At 42.2% G+C, this 19,360-nt stretch overlaps 1 protein-coding gene across 1 annotated transcript in view; it reads left to right on the top strand.

The window, feature by feature from the left end:
• LOC311239435 (sickle tail protein homolog) overlaps positions 1 to 19,360 on the top strand; it is a 149,397-nt gene that overhangs the window by 52,065 nt on the left and 77,972 nt on the right. The window contains 1 exon segment of the mRNA XM_084327740.1: positions 15,232 to 15,458. Coding sequence (XP_084183866.1) covers positions 15,343 to 15,458 — 116 coding nt within the window. The 5' untranslated portion in view covers positions 15,232 to 15,342.

Raw genomic sequence — 19,360 nt, 5'->3', positions numbered from 1 at the left:
CTGGGTTTCTCTGGGGGGGGGGCCGGCTGCCCCCACCTCCTTGATCTTCTGTGTGGGTCTTGTCCCACGGGTGGGGGCTGGTGTGATGTCATCTGGTGGGGTGGTGTGAATAGCCTCCTCCTTTGGGCCATATTACCATACAGTACTACAGTCTCGTGGGGGGTGGAGAATGGCTCTCTGTCACCCCTGTATCCATCCATATTTAGAATTCTATAACAAGAGTGTAATCACCCTTCAAACCTTATTTCTAATATTATGGTTTACTCTTTTGATACTAAACAGTTGATTAATAGATAACTTTGTTTGTGTTTTAGTGTCCATAACTCTTCAGCATGTAATCAGCATTTACATACAGTCAGTTTGAGTGGGGGGTTGAGAATAGCTCTGAGCCTGATTTTGGTGTGGTATTTTGCTGAGTACAGCAGGGTTTTGCTAGTGGCCCCCGTAGGTGTGGTGGTAATCTGGTCACAGTAGGTGTGACCTTTGTCTGTTCAACTGTCTCTAGTCTCGTTCCTCATTTAGCCCTGCAGCCCATTCTGCTAAACAGTATACAAGGCATAATGTTATGGTTTCCTAATGATTCACACCTATTAATTATGAAATTCAACGTCAATACTACCACAATAGATAGATAGATAGATAGATAGATAGATAGATAGATAGATAGATAGATAGATAGATAGATAGATAGATAGATAGATAGATAGATAGATAGATAGATAGATAGATAGATAGATAGATAGATTAGATTCAGTGTGCTTGTTTTGCAGTGAGTGCTGTGAGCAGTGGTAATAATAATCACTTCCTATATGTGACCAGGTATGGACTTCAGGGTCATGTTGAGGGATCTTCATTTTTTTTTTTTTTTTACATATTATGAAAGTACAGATTCATACCTTCAAAATAAGCCATCACTTGAACATTTTGGTGGGATACTTTGCAAGCTACTTCCTATGATTCATGGTGATTATCACAAAACGTATTCAGAGATAATAGCCTTCAAGAGACGAGCAGGCTATTCAGTGACAATAGTGAAACAACTACAACACTACCCAGAAGTCATTGTAATCCATGGCCCCCCTCTCTCTAGGGCAATTAACATCTGGCAGCTTTCCAGTCTGAGGCTCTTTGTTATTACAATGAGTCTGGTGACTGGTAGTGGTAGTGAAAGGGACCCTGATAATAAACAAGAAACTTAATCAAGTTTCAAGATTTTATTAGCATTTAAAATAACACGAGATAAAAATAGACATGCTAAAGTCAATGTTCAATGTTCTGATGGCCTCTCCAGAAGCATTTAGATGTAAATACATGTAGTGTGGTAGTGAAAGACACAACAACTAGGTTAACCTTCTGTAGTCTGGTAGTGAAAGGTTAACCTTCTGTAGTGTGGTAGTGACGGATAAAAAAACGGATAAATAGTTTTTTTTACCATATTTCTAATATTAATTTTTGATAAATACCAATTAGAAATATCTCGACGAATTACCTCTGAATATGAATCAAAAAAAATATTAAAGATTCGCTCACTAGTTCGACCAGAAACGGAGTTGAGGCGAAGCATTACTAAGCGCTTCTGTAGTGTGGCAGTGAAAGGGTAACCTTCTGTAGTGTGCTAGTGACGGATAAAAAAACGGATAAATAGTTTTTTTTACCATATTTCTAATATTTATTTTTGATAAATACCAATTAGAAATATCTCGACGAATTACCTCTGAATATGAATCAAAAAAAATATTAAAGATTCGCCCACTAGTTCTACCAGAAACGGAGTTGAGGCGAAGCATTACTAAGCGCTTCTGTAGTGTGGCAGTGAAAGGGTTAACGCGCGCCTCATCGCGCCCCAGCGCAGTTTACATCAGGGCCCCCACAATAATAAGAATCTCTCGCTCCGATGAAAAAGCCATTTTTTATCACTCCGTTTCCGTATTAAATTAATTTACTTTTAGCCATTAGGTTGGAAAAAATGCACCCTACCGAAATTCGTTCGCTCATAAAATTCGAACTGTGTTTTAATGGTTTTTAATTAAGTTAAAACACGCGTTTTATAACGGCCGTCAAGGCCTCTTTTTTTTATCTTTTTTTTAGACACTGCGTTACGTTGCTTATAACTTATAACATTAAGATAGTGTATTAATAGTGTGTTATTCTCTCTCTGAGAAAGGAGAGCTAATGACGTCTGTGTGTTAACACCTATTAAGTACACCTGTGGACAGGCCCACAGCCCGCGCGTGTAGTTTTTCTCCTCACTTGGAAGAAAATTTGTGGAACTATTATAACAATAATTACCTCATTTACAAGTTGTATTTAAGTTTGCAACTAAGGGCAAATAAGGGAACACATTAATGACAATTCAAATATGTAAAAAAAAATCAAGATTTCGATTTTTAGGATTTTCTGAACAGCAAGACATTTTCTTCATTTCAGAGCACCTCCCCCTTTGCGGATCAAATCGGGTTTGGTCACGGCGGGTCACATATTTGGTTCGCGTTTGGTCCGCTGAAGCCGAACCGAGACCTACGTTTTCAGGCGGACCAGAGTTCGCCTGTTTGGTCCGCGAACCGAGTTCGACGCGCATTCACACAAACCCGAAAAACCGGACTATCGAATTCTGGTCCGAAAGTCCGGACCAAACAGCCCCTGTGTGAAAGCGACCGACAAATGGGATAAATTCTGGTAAAATATGATCTATTATAGTTTATTGAGGTTCTTGCAATAACGATATACCCAATGCTTAATACTTACTGTCAAACAAAAGGTAATTACCTCCACTCTGTCTGCACTGTTTGGGTTCATGTAGCATAACTCAGTTAGCCACAACTTCAGCGTGTCCATCCGTATCAATTAACGTTACTTTACCTCTGCTCTGTCTGCACTGCAGCAGCTCTCTCTCTCCACTCATTGAACGGCAGATTTTATTTTGATGGCTCAGGTATTTGGGTCCATGTAGCACAACAGTTAGCCACAACAGTTAGCCACAACAGTTAGCCCCAACAGTTAGCCCCAACAGTTAGCCACAACAGTTAGCCACAACAGTTAGCCACAACAGTTAGCCCCAACAGTTAGCCCCAACAGTTAGCCACAACAGTTAGCCACAACAGTTAGCCACAACTAGGGTTGCCACCCGTCCCGTAAAATACGGAATCGTCCCGTAATTGGAAACTAAAAGACGCGTTCCAGGGCTGTACGCTAAGCTTTTTCACTAGGGGCACACTTGCCCCTAAATGAGAAATTTAGGGGCAAAGAATATTTTTTAGGGGCACATTTTTAAATAACTATTTTACCATTATAGTAGGGCTGGGCGATATGGCCTCTAAATGATATCGCGATATTTTTTGGCCATATCACCATACACGATATATATCGCAATATTTTGACATTTCCTCTAAAGCACTTAAAAATGCTTGATTTAACCCTTTGATGCATACAGTCACGCCAATATGATGATTATAATAAGTCCCTGCAACATATGTTTGCATTATTAAACCATGAAGATGCTTTAAAAAATAATTTAATGAAAATGTACTAAGAGTAGTCTACTGACACACTAATAAAAAATGTATTTACATCTAAGACCATTTATATAAAAACTTTTGGGTGCCTTTTTTTTGCACAGTACTGTGTTTTCTATCCACTTTAGCCAAACACACACACACACATATATATATATATATATATATATATATATATATATATATATATATATATATATATATATATATATATATATATATATATATATAGGCCTGCCACGATAACACATTTTGCTGGGCGATTAATTGCCCCCGAAAATATCGCGATAAGCGATATTATTGCGACCGGTTAGAGAATTTTTTTTTTGGAGAAATTTATTTCCCAAAACTTTTATTTTGAAGCCCACCGCTCCGTCTTTTCCGGTGTTTAAGACTTTTATTTTGAAGCCCACCGACCGGACCGGAAGTATTGTTGTGATTATTTCAGGTACTTTTTGGGTACCAGAAAAGTCACGTGAAACACTGCAGACCACTGAATAGAGACGCGTCTCTAGGATTTCATAATCATTATGTTTGCAGCAGGCACAAGTGCAATAAACAAAGGATACAGTCACTGTGTATTCTGCCTCATTTATTGATTAAACAAAACCGACATCAACACAATTTGCCACCGAGCGGAGAGTTTAGTCTCGCAAAAAGATCGCTGACTTGTTAAGGCTTGTTGTTAGGTTAGGTGCTAATGTTGTGCTAGCGTTTTAGCATGGCTATCGTACATAGCGTGATCAATATAACTCGCTATTGATTGTTTGTATGAGTAACGTTAATGCTAGTAGAATAGACACAACGTGAGGTAATCACCATCCATTTTAAACCGGTTATTACCTAATGCTAACGTTAGCAAATAGACGCGACTGGTAACGTTACAGCTTGTTAGCCTAATGCTCGTTAACGTTAGCATAGACAGCCTAGCTAACGTTAACGCTTGTAGAATAGACACAATGAGAGGTAACGTTAGCGTTAGCAGAATAGACACAACGAGGGTCTCCTTATGTTGTTGTTGATTGATTGATTGAAAACTGTGTTTACTCTGTTTGTATGAGTAACGTTAATGCTAGTAGAATAGACACAATGTGCTGTGCTCTGTAGTAAAGCCAGCAGCCCGCCTCCCAACACGGACAGTGACTGACAAGGGGCACTGGGTCCGCCTCATTAAAACAAACGCGCAAATAGCAATTAATCGCGCCCGTCAAAATCATTGCATTCATTTTAATTATCGCGGCAATTAATCGATTTATTGCTTATCGCGGCAGGCCTATATATATATATATATATATATATATATATATATATATATATATACACACACACACTACTGTGAGAAAATAATAATCACACAAGGGATATTGGCTTATAGGGATAATGGCTTATAAGGGATAATGGCTTATAAAGGGATAATGGCTTATAGCAGACTTAATGATTTTAGAATATTTCAGATAATGAAATTAAATGTTTATATCATCAACTATCCAGTTAGTATTTATACTGTCTGTAACATTTGGCTACTTTAAATCATTGAATGTAGAGAGAGCTGTACTGTATTGTACCCATTCTGCAATCTGTTAATAAAGTTTTCAATCAATCAGAGCGAGAGAGAGAGAGAGAGAGAGAGAGAGAGAGAGGGGGCGAGAACGAATGAGAGAGCCAGCCCCCCCCCCCCCCCCCCCCCCCCCCGGGTTTTGTTCTAGGTTCGCGTTTGATCGTCTAAGCTGCCGTAGGTGATGACGTCACACTCGAATGTAAACAGGAAGCGTTTGACAGACGGCGATGGAAAGTGGGTGATATACAGTAACAGAAACGAATAACCAATAAATATGAAGTTATGTTTAAACTTCTGTTGTCAAGCGTTGTCAATATAACCCACCCCCTTTCCTCCCGAATGGAACTAGTGTTGTGGAGTCCGCTTTGACTGGTGTCCAGGGTTAGCAGCAGCTAACGCTAGTTAGCTTAGCATAATCCTAATGGTACCGTGGATAGCAGCTAACGTTTGCCCATTGCTCGTGTCAATCAAATTGCATGTTATTAAAGGTCCGCGCTGGTCTGTCTAATGAAATTACAACCGCAACATTATGCCCTGGTTGTAGGCTAATGTTTTATCCAATTTGTATGGATTAATTTAGGAGTGAAATGCGAATGAAGGGTTGCAATCACTACTCGCAAGCTTGCCCCCAGATGATATTTTCCACTCGCACCGGCCAGATTAGGGGGCAATTTGCGACGAGATGCTCGCAGTGTACAGCCCTGCGTTCCGTATTGAACTGATATGGGACGCACCTTGTCCCATATTTTAAGGTCGGGAATGTGAGAGCTCCGCTGTCCGCAAGTCAGACAGTGTTGCCAGTATTGTGAGAGAAATCAGCCAACCGACCTACAAAAACAAGCCAAAAACAAGCAAAATTGTGTCCAAAAGTTGCGGAAAATAAACAGACTTGGCAACTCTGCTATGATGGGCGTGCGCGCAGCAGCTCACGACCCATGAGAATTAGCGATTTGACGTTGCTCCAGAAGTACAGAGACCTGAGTGGGAACTGGCAAACCCCTGGCTTGATAGCGTCAGGAGATGTTTATAAAGCAAACTGCAAAGTATGTAGTAGGTGTGTGTTTTCTGTGGTGCATGGTGGACTGACTGACATCAGACAGCATGCCTCAGGAGAGCAAAACTATTCCCGAAATATAAGAACGCAAAGAAAGGACCCAAGCACAGGTTTCACAGTTCTTCATGACTGAAACATCTCCTGAGATTGATTCGGTATGGGATATTACATCTTATTTATCTGGTTTTTAACTAGATGTCAGTATTTCTATTTACCTGCCCTGGCAGACAGGAGCCTACATATTGGCTGCTGATGTGGGCATAGTCTAGGGCTATTTCAGTTTACTAATATAGTTGATTGTTCATTAACACTTTCGCGACCACTGGGCTGAGTCTAATTAATGGCAAGAGGACCGGGGAATGTAAACAAACGTGTGTCTTTTTGTAGAGCTAAATCTATACTTTATAGTATTGCTATCTGTCCATTCTCATTATCAATTGAGTTCATAAACCGTCCCTTCAAAATGGCTTAAAGAAAAAAAAATTCATCAATAGGTTCTCATTTTATAGCGCCGTGAATATAGGCTTTATAGCGGATTTGGTCTCGTATATTTTCTGGAAAGCTAGATAAATGGCTAATAGCTGCTAACGTTATATCCAATGGCATTTCCGTTTTACAGATGCTAAAGAAATAACTCAAACTGCATATGATCGGGACTGTCCCAAAGCATGTATGCAGGGAGCGAAATTAACTTTTTGACTCACCGGCCAGTGGCGGGTAGATGGGAAGAATCTACCCGCCAAGCATATTTCTTACCTGCCAATTTTTTTTTTTAATAAAATATATATTATATAATCATACTTGTAGTTGTATTATCTGCGAGACATCGCCACCACGCAATAAGTCAAAATGCTCGCTATCTGCAAACAGCTCCACTGTCTGTGTGTACTCTAGTAGCCTCCAGCTCCAAAAAGGATTCGCCTGTGCTGCAGCGGGACCCTATACTAATTCAGCATGCAAGGATTCTCCGGCGCTGCAGCTGGACCCTATTGGTATAATGTTAGGGTTCTTTGGTCAAATCACATTCATAAAGCCCTCAGCTACAATACGCATTGAATCAATGTTATAAGACATTGATATCAGGAGCTATCTGTAGCTACTGCTAGCCCGCTCTGTAACGTTAAGACAATTTAGTTTACTGGGACATATAGATCTAACGTGAGCTAGCTAACGTGAGCTAGCTAACGAGGGAACGGAGGTATTATGCACTCGAGTCGACTATTGCTGGAGCATTTGTTGATATATATATGACTCGTTGCCACGGTTTTTTTCAAAATAAGAATATCATACGAACCGAATGCTGCTAACTGCCGGAGCCATCGATATTATGACTGGAGCTGCGCTTGGAGCGGAAATGAGGCCCGCATAGATTTTCAAAATAAGAGTATCGTTATGAACTACACGTCTACACGCCACACGGCGGGCAGACCCCCCAGTGGCAAGCGCCAAAGGTAAAAACTGAGCGCCCCTGGCGGGCGGCGGGCTTTAATTTCGCTCCCTGCATGTATGCATGAAAGGGGGGGGGGGGGGGGCGGGGGACGTCGTTTATTATTATTGATTACCAATAACAGTGTTCGTCTAACTAGCCACATAGGCCGTTCGCCTGGATGGCTATCAGAACGGTGTCCGATCGGGCTGTAATTTACGTGAAGGGGATCTTACCGTGGTCGGGTCTGATCCCCCCGAGCATTTCCCCGTTATCGATCGCCATCTGGTAGATCCATAGGCGCCCACTTAATGGAGCAGAAGATGCGGGTGCTCTAGGACTATTGAACTTGGGGGAGCAAGCTTGTCTTTTTGCTCCCTCACTTTTTGATCATATCATATGATATAAATATCCCCCCCCAATTTATAAATCTTATCGAACCATAACTACGTAATTTCAATCAAATTAATAATACGCAATGACACTTAATAGCAAGTTTTTAAGTTTCCAAAGATTGTGTGACCCCCCACTTTAATGGTTTGATCCAGTGCCCACGGGCGTTTGTCGGCATGACGTATACGACATGTTGGGGGAGGCGGCTTTTTCGAACCTTTTTCGAAATTCAGGCTGGATATTGGATAACATTGTGACTCGTGAGGATTATTCTTCGGCGTTTACATTAAAATGGAGCAAATCATCACGTAAGTCGAACACTGTGACTGTATACTAAATGCGCAAACAGATTGAAACTGAATATTTCTCGTATGGTGAGCCTCGGCGCTGAACCGAGTGAATCCAGAGATACGGGATGGTGCGCACTGCGCAGGTGCTGTGATCACCCAACGACGGAAATAATGCCGCTTTGAGCAGTTTATAAAAAAAATATAAAAAATATTTATTAGCAACGCCGAGCTTTCAAACCATCCCGTATCTCTGTGCGAACCCCTCGTGCAACTGTGAGCACCTTTGTAATGTCTCTGTGATACTTGTATAACGAACGGTTCGGCCAGAACCAGTCCTTCATGGTAAATCTAGGTTGGTTTCCCATTGAGGAGCAAGTGACTGTGGATTCACTCGGTGCAGCACAGACCCTGATGTAAACAAGACAAACGTCTTTCTCTGGTCTGCATCCCCTTAACAATTGTGTGTATTGAGCCGTACTGTATTTTACCCATTCTGCAATCTGTTAAATAAAGTTTTCATTCATTCAGCCGCCGCGCTCACTGGGGCTATTGATAGCGTCAATTAGTTGTTGTTGTTACTTGTTGTTGGTGCGGCGGATGTGAACGGGGCTGGAGGGGCTTTGGGAGGATGGGAAAGTTATTATTATTATTATTATAATAGTAATTGGCTATCATACGTGCCTAGCTAGCGTTAGCTAAAAGAGCCCTCGCAGTGAAGTTATTATTATTATAGCTATCATACTGCAATATAAACTGAGTTTTATAGTGAAAAGAGCAGCTTTATTTTGGTCAAGATTGAAGGCTCTATATTGCAGGAAATTGCACATACAGGTGTTCATTAAATGTAAAAAAATCTGCCGTGGAGGGGGTCGTGCCGGACCCCCTCCAAACCACCCATTGAAAAAAAAAAAAAAAAAAAAAATTTAAAAAAAAGAATAAAAAAAATACTTGCACCCCCACTTTCAACTATAACTAGGCGGCCATGGGTAGATCGATATGTCCATTGCCTGATGATAAATCCCCTTATTGCATGGTGAAATCTCCGATCCGAAACGTATCCCGTGCAACAGACAATAGCTATCGCTTCAGATGAGTAGAAAACGACATTAGAGATCCAAAAAAAAAAAGGCAACTTCTGCCACAGGGAACACTCTATTATCGCGATAGCGCCCCTAAGAGGATCTGGTCGGTATTGCACCTTCTCGAATTCACAGACTAGGGTAGATCTGCAGTGCCGGTCGGCGACCTTGAACAGGTTATTAAAATGGAATAAAAGCAATAACAACTTGCCACATATTTATACATGATTCTGTCAACAACGCATGGATTCGAAACACGTATAAATACGTGCTTCGTCCCCAATGTGTTAATGTTGAGTTTTTAAATAAACATGTATTTATATTAATCAATATAATTAAATAGTCTGCCCATTTAAACTCTTATGTTGTTATGCTCATCTGGAAAACGGAATTCTTCATAATGGATTATAAATACATAAATAATATAATTCATAAATACATAAATGCAAAAATACTTAAATAAATACTTAAACATAAATAAATAGTGTTCAGACAACAATATAAAAGTCATACTGTTCAATTTAATTTCATTTAAATTTGATCATCCCACTCCTCCCCTCTAGGTTACTGCAGCTGAGGTGACACAGGTATACCACACGGTTAAACACAACCTCAGCTACAACAGTGCTGACTGTTTGTTTTCTATGCATTTCAGGAGTTTGGGGGGCTGGCTCCCCAAAATAATTGAATAACATAACCCTAACCCTAACCCTAAAACCGAAATAAAGTAAAAAAGAAAATAGTTACAAAATCCGCCCATTTTCGCCCAAAAACTGCCCAAAAAGGTGTCCATTATTTCTATTAGTGAAAGGTGGCAACCCTAGCCACAACAGTTAGCCCCAACAGTTAGCCACAACAGTTAGCCCCAACAGTTAGCCCCAACAGTAAGCCACAACAGTTAGCCCCAACAGTTAGCCACAACAGTTAGCCCCAACAGTTAGCCACAACAGTTAGCCCCAACAGTTAGCCACAACAGTTAGCCCCAACAGTTAGCCACAACAGTTAGCCCCAACAGTTAGCCACAACAGTTAGCCCCAACAGTTAGCAACAACGGCACATCAGTCCGTATCAATAGTCTATTATGAAAAGTAGGCAACATGTTGTTGACACAATTTGGAAAAGTACAAACACAAGCCGTTGTTTTTATCTTTTAGATAACGCTGTATTCCAACGCAACAAATGTTATTCCAGTCCTTGTTTGTTTTCATGGTTCACACACACATACACACACACACACACACGCACACACACACGCACACACACACACACACATACACTTAAAAAAGTGAATATCAGGAAGGCAGCAGGACCGGACGGCATCCCCGGCCGCGTCCTAAAAGTCTGTGCTGACCAACTGGCCCCGGTATTCACTGACATATTTAACCTGTCCTTAGAACAGGCTGTCATCCCCACCTGCCTGAAGAAGTCCACTATTATCCTAGGCTTGGGCGGTATGACGGTATTAAGGTATACCAGGGTATTTAGAAATACCTACGGTATTGATTTTCAATACCGTCCGTCACCGTCAAAATCACAGATGCGCTTCAGTTTCTATAACAGTGAAACGGAGTTTTGAGTGTAGTGCACACACTGAGTGTAGTGCACACACGCGCCAGCAGAGGGCGAGACCGCTCTAGTGGAGCGAGTGGGTCACAACGGTGTTCACGTTTTACGGTAATGTTGCGACAGTGCTGTGAAAATACCGTAAAGCGGTGTGACGAGAGCAGAGTTGTTGTGGCGCAATCAGTCTCTTATTATATGTGAACTAAATTATTATATGTGAACTAAAGAGTACAAGGTTTACACAACAGCCCCCACCCGCCTTTTTATTGTATTTGTACCGTCCTGTACTATCCGCTGTCAGCTGTTTATCTCTCTCTGTGAGCTACTGAGCTTGAATAACTAGCGTTAGCTCACGTTAAGTAGTGTTAGCTCTGCGGCTAATCTTAGATTACCCTGAACTAAATCAATGACTAGGTTATAAAGCATTCGAGTAGTTTTCACTGCACATAGAAGTAGCCAAACAACGGGAGCATTTCGGGAGCATATGACCAAAACCCAGGCAATTTCTAGCCCTTAAGGAATCAAATAGTCTGCCATGGCTATAGGCTAGATGCTAACGCTAAAACGGTGCGGGCTTCTACCGGTGCGGGACTACCGTTCTGAGAGCTGACGATGATTTGTTTACTTGGTAACACGTAACCCCCCCCCCCCCCCCGCGGATGAAAATGAAAGTCATACCGTCAAATACCGTGCACCGGGGTATTATAACATAAAGGTTTGCCGGTTTGAAAATAAGGATACCGCCCAAGCCTATATTATCCCTGTACCCAAAAAATCCAAGCCTGCTTGCCTCAACGACTACCGCCCTGTAGCTCTCACCTCCATAGCCATGAAGTGCTTTGAGAAGCTAGTAAAGGGCTACATCTGCTCCTCCCTCCCCATCAACATGGACCCCCTGCTATTTGCATACCGCCCCAACAGGTCCACGGAGGACGCCATAGCCCATGTGCTGCACACAGCAGCATCACACCTGGACAAGAGGAAGGGGAACTATGTGAGAATGCTATTCATCGACTACAGCTCGGCATTCAATACCATAGTCCCCTCCAAACTCATAGCCAAGCTCAGGGACCTGGGCTTGAACTATGACCTCTGCCAGTGGGTCTTGGACTTCCTGACGGGCAGACCCCAGGTGGTGAGAGCAGGCAACTGCACCTCCTCATCCATCACCCTCAACATAGGGGCCCCCCAGGGCTGTGTTCTGAGTCCCCTCCTCTACTCCCTGTACACACACGACTGTGTGGCTCAGCGGAGTAGCAACACAATCATCAAATTTGCTGACGACACAGTGGTGGTGGGCCTGATCTCTGCAAACGACGAGAGGGCCTACCTGGAAGAGGTCAAGGTCCTGGCGGGATGGTGCCAGGAAAACAGCCTCTCCCTGAACGTCAGCAAAACAAAGGAGATGATTGTGGACTTCAGGAGGTCGGGGGTCAAGGACTACAGCCCCCTCAGCAACGACGGGGCACCGGTTGAGAGAGTGAACAGCTTTAAGTACCTCGGAGCCTACATATCCGAGGACTTGACATGGACCACACACATTGACAGTGTTGTGAAGAAGGCACGACAACGCCTCTACTTCCTCAGGCGCCTAAGGAAGTTCCAAGTCAGTCAGAAGATCCTTAAGAACTTCTACTCATGTACAATAGAGAGCATCCTGACTGGCAACATCACCTCCTGGTTTGGGAATAGCACTGCACAAGACCGAAGCAGACTACAAAGAGTGACACGTTCAGCCGAACGCACAATTGGAGGGGGGCTCCCCACCCTCCAGAACATTTACAACAAGCGGTGCAGGGGCACGGCTAAGAGAATCATTAAGGACTCCAGTCACCCGAACAACTGCCTCTTTGAACTGCTGCAGTCAGGCAAGCGATACCGGAGTCTCAAGGCGAGCACAGAAAGACTCAGAAGAAGCTTCTATCCCCAGGCCATCAGGCTGCTCAACGAACAATGAACACTAAACAACAACCATCAAACGCACATAGCACACACATCCACACGCACACACTCACTTTAAACAAACACACTGTAGCACCCACTCCCCACACTTTATAGCACACACTCACTTTAAACAAACACACTGTAGCACCCACTCCCCACACTTTATATTTATTGATAAAGGATTGCACTACAACTCGTACACCTTACTGTAAATTGTACCTAAATTGTACCTCATCCCATTTCTGCTTTGCACTATATAGTATTGTATATTAGTACACTGCATAGTATTGTATATTATATGGTAACTCAGTTACGTCTATTCTGCATCGAACATTGTACATATGTCTATACTGAACACTGTGACCTCATTTTCTACTTCTAATTTACATGCTATACTATGTTATTTGATACTTATCTTGTCTAGCACAGTCTCTGGAGCGTAACAGTAAGAAGCATTTTGTATAAAAGTATTCTGTACTTCTGTATGACAACTATTAAAGAAACTTGAACTATTGTCACAAGGAATGACGAAATTACCTACCTGGGTTCCATCCTAGAGGCAAATCTTTCCTGTGACAAAATGGCATCCAATGTAATAAAAAAAGTCAACCAACGAACTAGATTCTTGTACCGGATCTCCTCTCTGGTAAACAAGAATACCCTGAAGACTCTGGCAGGAGCACTCATTCAAGGGTACTACGACTATGCGTGCACCTCATGGTACCAAAGCACCTCAAAGGCGCTTAAAACAAAATTACAAACATCACAAAACAAACTGGTCAGACTACTACTTGACCTTACCCCCAGAACCCACCTCACCCCTGCCCACTTTGACAACCTAGGATGGCTTAGAGTAGACGACAGAGTACAGCAACTTGCAATGGGCCTGGTCTACAAGATACACTATACGACTAAGGTACCCATGTACATGTCAAAATACTTCCCAAAGGTCAGTGAATACCACAACCACTACACCAGAGGAAGCTCAACAAATCATGTTAAACCCAGATTCGGCTCAAACAAGGGACTAAACACGTTTCGCAATTATGCCACATCAATGTGGAACGCCCTACCCAAAGCTGTAAAGGAATGTGAATCCCTACCCACATTCAAAACCGCTCTTAAAGAGCCCCTACGGGAGGCTGCAATTCGAAACTGGCCACCGTAAATGCCCAAAACCCCCACCACCTCCTAATAGACAGTCTCCTCCCCACCGCATTATTCCCTCCCCGCCGTATGTATATTTCTCTCCCACCCCCTCCTAATCCTAATGTACAGTCCCCTCCCCATCATATGTATATACTCTGTCAGAATCTAGGGGTAACAGTACTGTATATTTGAATACCGTTTATGTCACAAATGTATCAGTACTAAATACCTATATGTCCCTATGCCATAAATGTCATGTATGTTGTGTATGTCATAAATGTCTATATGAATTGAAAATGGGGGACCCTGATGGAAACAAGACAAATGTCTTTCTCAGGTCTGCATCCCCTTAACAATTGTGTGTATTGAGCCATACTGTATTGTACCCATTCTGCAATCTGTTAAATAAAGTTTTCATTCATTCATTCACACACACACACACACACACACACACACACACACACACACACACACACACACACACACACACACACACACACACACACACACACACACACACACACACACACACACACACACACACACACACATACACACATCTCGCAAAAATAGCTGCATTGCATTGTAAGCACACACACCCCTCAAGGGATTTCAGAAAGACTTCTATTGTATGTGTGTCTGTGTGTGTGTGTTTGCATAATATCTGTATATTATGTGTGTATCCATGCCGTGTGTGTGTGTGTGTGTGTGTGTGTGTGTGTGTGTGTGTGTGTGTGTGTGTGTGTGTGTGTGTGTGTGTGTGTGTGTGTGTGTGTGTGTGTGTGTGTGTGTGTGTGTGTGTGTGTGTGTGTGTGAGTGTGTGTGTGTGTGTGTGTGTGTGTGTGTGAACCATGAAAACAAATGTCAAGCTAAGCGCTGTGCTCTGTGTGCAGTCAGTCAAGGTGGTGACGTAACATCTCACACAGAGTTAGAGTCAACAAGACCCAACAGCTGTCTCAGTCACTGAAGATCCTTATAAAACTACAAGACCCAACAGCCCTGTCTCAGTCACTGAAGATCCTTATAAAACTACAAGGCCCAACTGTCAAAGACCAGTCAGCTGGTCTTTGAGCAGTTCCACTGCAGCAGTTGAAGCTTAAGTGCCTTGCTGAATGACACTTCATCTGCAGGGTTGAGGGAGATTCATTCACTTCCCCCACCCACATTTAAAGTGTACGGTACATTTACGTTTTAATTACGTCTTGTCTTTGTTAAGGTTTAACAAACCTTAAAAACTTATCTATTTCTATATCTACCCTCCAGGTGAGGAGCCCTCGGCCCTCAGCTAGCCAGCCATTTGGTGCCGGTGTCCTGGGCTTGGCAGAGCAGCAGGACCACCTGTCTGTGGCCTCTCTGGAGTCCCTGGAGACCACCATGTCTGAGGGAGATGTCCTGCCCGCTACGGCCCCATTTACCAGGGGCTCCAAAGCCCGCGCCAGCCTGCCTATCGCTCGCTCTGCCAGCCAGACCAGGGAGAAATCACTGGGTAAGTAGACACATGTGTCTGTATTTTATAGGTTATTATGGGTATGATGAGCATACATTTGTACAACGTTTAGGTGTACTGCAGGGCTATAAGAAGTGCTCATTCTCTCTGTTGTCCTGTCTATCTCTCTCTTCCTCACTTTCTTTCTTTATTTCTCTCAATATCCTCTACCATCATCTTATCTTCTTTCATCTCTTATATCTTCTCATCTTTCATCTGATCTTCTCCTCTCACCTAATCTCTCCTCTCAACTAATCTCTCCTCTCACCTCATCTCTCCTCTCACCTCATTATTCTTTCCTCTCATCTCATCTCATCTCACCTCATCTCATGTTTTGCCCTCCTCCGGGAGATGCTCCAAGTCAAGCAGACTCAGGAACAGCTTCTTTCCCTCAGTCTGTAGCCCATACTCGATTTATACCTACCTACTGCTCTCACTATATCTACCCATATACTCTGTGTGCTGTATATACCGCATATTTACATTTATATTTATATATTTACTGCATATATATATATACATATTTGTCTGTATTTACCTGCATATAACTCCTCTATATACTTGCTTGTACACCTGCATATAACACATAGTATTTATTATTATATGTGATCTGTATGATAGCATGTACAATAATGCTGTATATATCATATATATTTATTCTAACCGCATACATACCTGTCCACACCTGTCTGTACATACCTGCACATAGTCCTTTAATATATCTATCTGTACATATCCTACTCTTACTAGTTATGCTGCTGGCCAGTATGACTACTATCATACTGTCCTTATACCTGTATCACTGTACATATTGTACTACAACTCTGTACATACATCTGATTAGATTACCTTCTTACCTTCTTACCACTACTCGATTATGGTGACTTACTCTATATGTATGCACCTGATCAGTACCTTAGAAAGCTTGATACTGTGTACCATTCTGCCTTACGCTTTGTCACGGGATGTGGAAATCGAGTGCACCATTGCACCCTATATACCATTGCAAGTTATCCATCTCTACAAATACGACGATTTTCTCGATGGCTCTCTCTGGTGCACAAAGCTCTGCTTAAACTGGTTCCCTCGTACCTAAGTGTGCTTCTGTGCACAAAGCAATATAAGTATGCCCTTCGTTCTCAAGCTGTTCTAACACTGGAAGTTCCCCATATGAGAACTGAATTGGGAAAAAGGGCTTTTAAATATGCTGCTCCTTCATCTTGGAACAAGATACAGGAGGACCTAAAATTACCAGGACTGGTCACCCTCGGAGAATTCAAAGCCATTTTAAAATCCTACGAACTCAGTTCCCTTGGTCAGTGCAACTGTGTTTGATCATTTGCCTGTTTGATAACTTGCCTGAAATTGGAGCTTGATGTAAATATTTTATCTGTATTTTATTGTGATGTTCTTTTTTATGTTGAAACTTTCTGCTGCCTTGCTTGGCCAGATCGCTCTTGAAAAAGAGATTTTAATCTCAATGATGCTTATCTGGTTAAATAAAGGATTTGATTGATTAGCACTACACTCAGTAGTACTAATTTGTATATTTTGTTCCCAGTTTAATCACTTGTACATTGTAATAATAATAAACTTTATTTGTATAGCACCTTTCATACAAGAATTGCAGCTCAAAGTGCTTCACAGCAGCAAAAAAGACAATGTGCACATAAAGTGCAGACGTATAAAAATCACATCGTTTTTCACATTAGGCTCCAACATCCCAATAGGCCACCTTGTTTATGGTTGGATTATATGGCAGTTTTAAAATAGACAATAATAAAAAGAGTAAAATAGAATAGACAGAGTAAAATGATGCAATAGTGCAATGCAATAAAATAGTTCAATAAAATAAAATAGCCCTCATTTACAGTACAATAATCACAGTGTTGATGTAATTAGTCTAGGTGGCATGACAGAGCAGCGTATCACTCTAAACAGAATAAAATAATGCTGAATTAAAACCGTCTTTACTCACCTTCTTCCCTGTTTGATATCCACATAGTTTAAAACTAGGGATGTCCGATATTATCGGCCTACCGATATTATCGGCCGATATCGGCATTAAAATGTGTTATCGGAAAATATCGGTATCGGTTTTCAATTTTTTTTTTTTTTTTTTTTTTTTTTTTACATTTCTATAACCTTTATTTACCCAGGCAAGCAAGTAAGAACAAATTCTGATTTTATTCATTGTCAAAAGTATGCATAATGTTGTGTTAATTCCACAACAAGAGATATGTAATGTTAATTACCTGAAATGATTCCATTTTTTTTGGGGGGGGGGGGGGGGGGGGGGGGGGGGGGGGGCCCTGCATATATCGGTATCGGTTGATATCGGTTGATATCGGTTGATATCGGTTGATATCGGTATCAGAAATTAAGAGTTGGACAATATCGGTATATCGGTAAAAAAGCCAATATCGAGCATCCCTACTTAAAACCTTAAATCACCCACATCCCCATTAAAAAGAGTAGTCACAAATGAACACATGAAGCGTATACACATAACATTTTGCTTTAGTGATTTACCAATCACAGGAACTTGAACCCACAGGGCCTTGAACCCTATTATATGTTGCTTTAATGATCTATTGATCACAGGACTTGAAACCACAATTTGTTGCTTTAGTGATCTATTGATCACGGGACTTGAAACCACTATTTGTTGCTTTACCAGAAACCGTGGGTTGACAATACTATCCGAGTGGCCCTGAATGCTCGCACCACTGCTTATAACCTAGGCAGAGCGTCAGGAAATATGGATGAGTATAAGGCTACAGTCTATACTCTGCGCAAGGCCGTAAAGCTTGCTAAGAGGACATACGCTGGCAAGATGGAGGCACAAATGGCCCAGAACGACACAAGAGGTTTATGGCGAGGACTACGGACGGTAACTGACTACAAAGTCAGCGCCCCCTCAATCGGGAGTGCCGACGCCTCTCTCGCGGTTCAACTCAACTCCTTTTACGCACGGTTCGGTGCAAACAGTGGTGACGCTAGCTCACCGGCCGTCGTGGAGGGAGGGGCAGCATCCGCGCGGGGGGGGGGGGGGGGGGCACACTCTCATTGACGGAACACAGTGTGAGAAGAGCAGTTATGCGGGTGAACACCAGGAAAGCAGCTGGCCCAGATGGGATAACAGGATGGATACTTACGTCCTGTGCTAACCAGCTAGCCCCAGTGTCCACCACCATATTCAATCTATCCCTGGCTGAGTCCGTGGTCCCTGCCTGCTTCAAGGTGTCCACTATAATCCCGGTACCAAAAAAATCCTCCCCAGCAGGTCTTAATGACTACAGACCGGTGGCACTCACCTCTGTGGTCATGAAATGTTTTGAGAGGCTGGTTTGTTGATCTATTGATCACTTTACTGCTATATGTGCGCTCTGGTTGGATGCCAAACGTATTTCCGTTGTACTGTACTTGTATAAGATCATGGTCACCTTTATTTATATAGCACATTTAAAACCAACCGAAGTTGCACCAAAGTGCTTCAGAGTACAAAGAAACAGACAAATTATAATATAAATATACAATATAAAATGCACAAGTCAATACAATACAATAAATACACTAAATAGTCACAACAGGACCAGTGATATATGGCTTAACAAGCCTCAAAAAGCCAATGAAAACAAGTGAGTTTTCAGCCGCAACTTTGTAGTGGCAGACTGTTCCACAACTTGGGGGCAGCCACCACAAAAGCTTGGTCGCCTTTAGTCTTTAGCCTAGACCTTGGGACATCTAAAAGTACTTCATTTGAGGACCCCAGTGCTCTAACTGGGGTGTGAACATGGAGAAGTTCAGCTAGGTACTGAGGGGCCAGACCATTCAATGAGTAAAGACAAACAACTGCAATAAAAAAAAATCAACCCTGCAGCGATCTAATCTAATGATGAATAC

Source organism: Notolepis coatsorum (genome assembly GCF_963971535.1).
Source record: "Notolepis coatsorum genome assembly, chromosome: 13".
Taxonomy (NCBI): domain Eukaryota; kingdom Metazoa; phylum Chordata; class Actinopteri; order Aulopiformes; family Paralepididae; genus Notolepis; species Notolepis coatsorum.
Note: the sequence above shows the minus strand (reverse complement) of the source record. Positions and strands in the feature narration are given on the sequence as shown.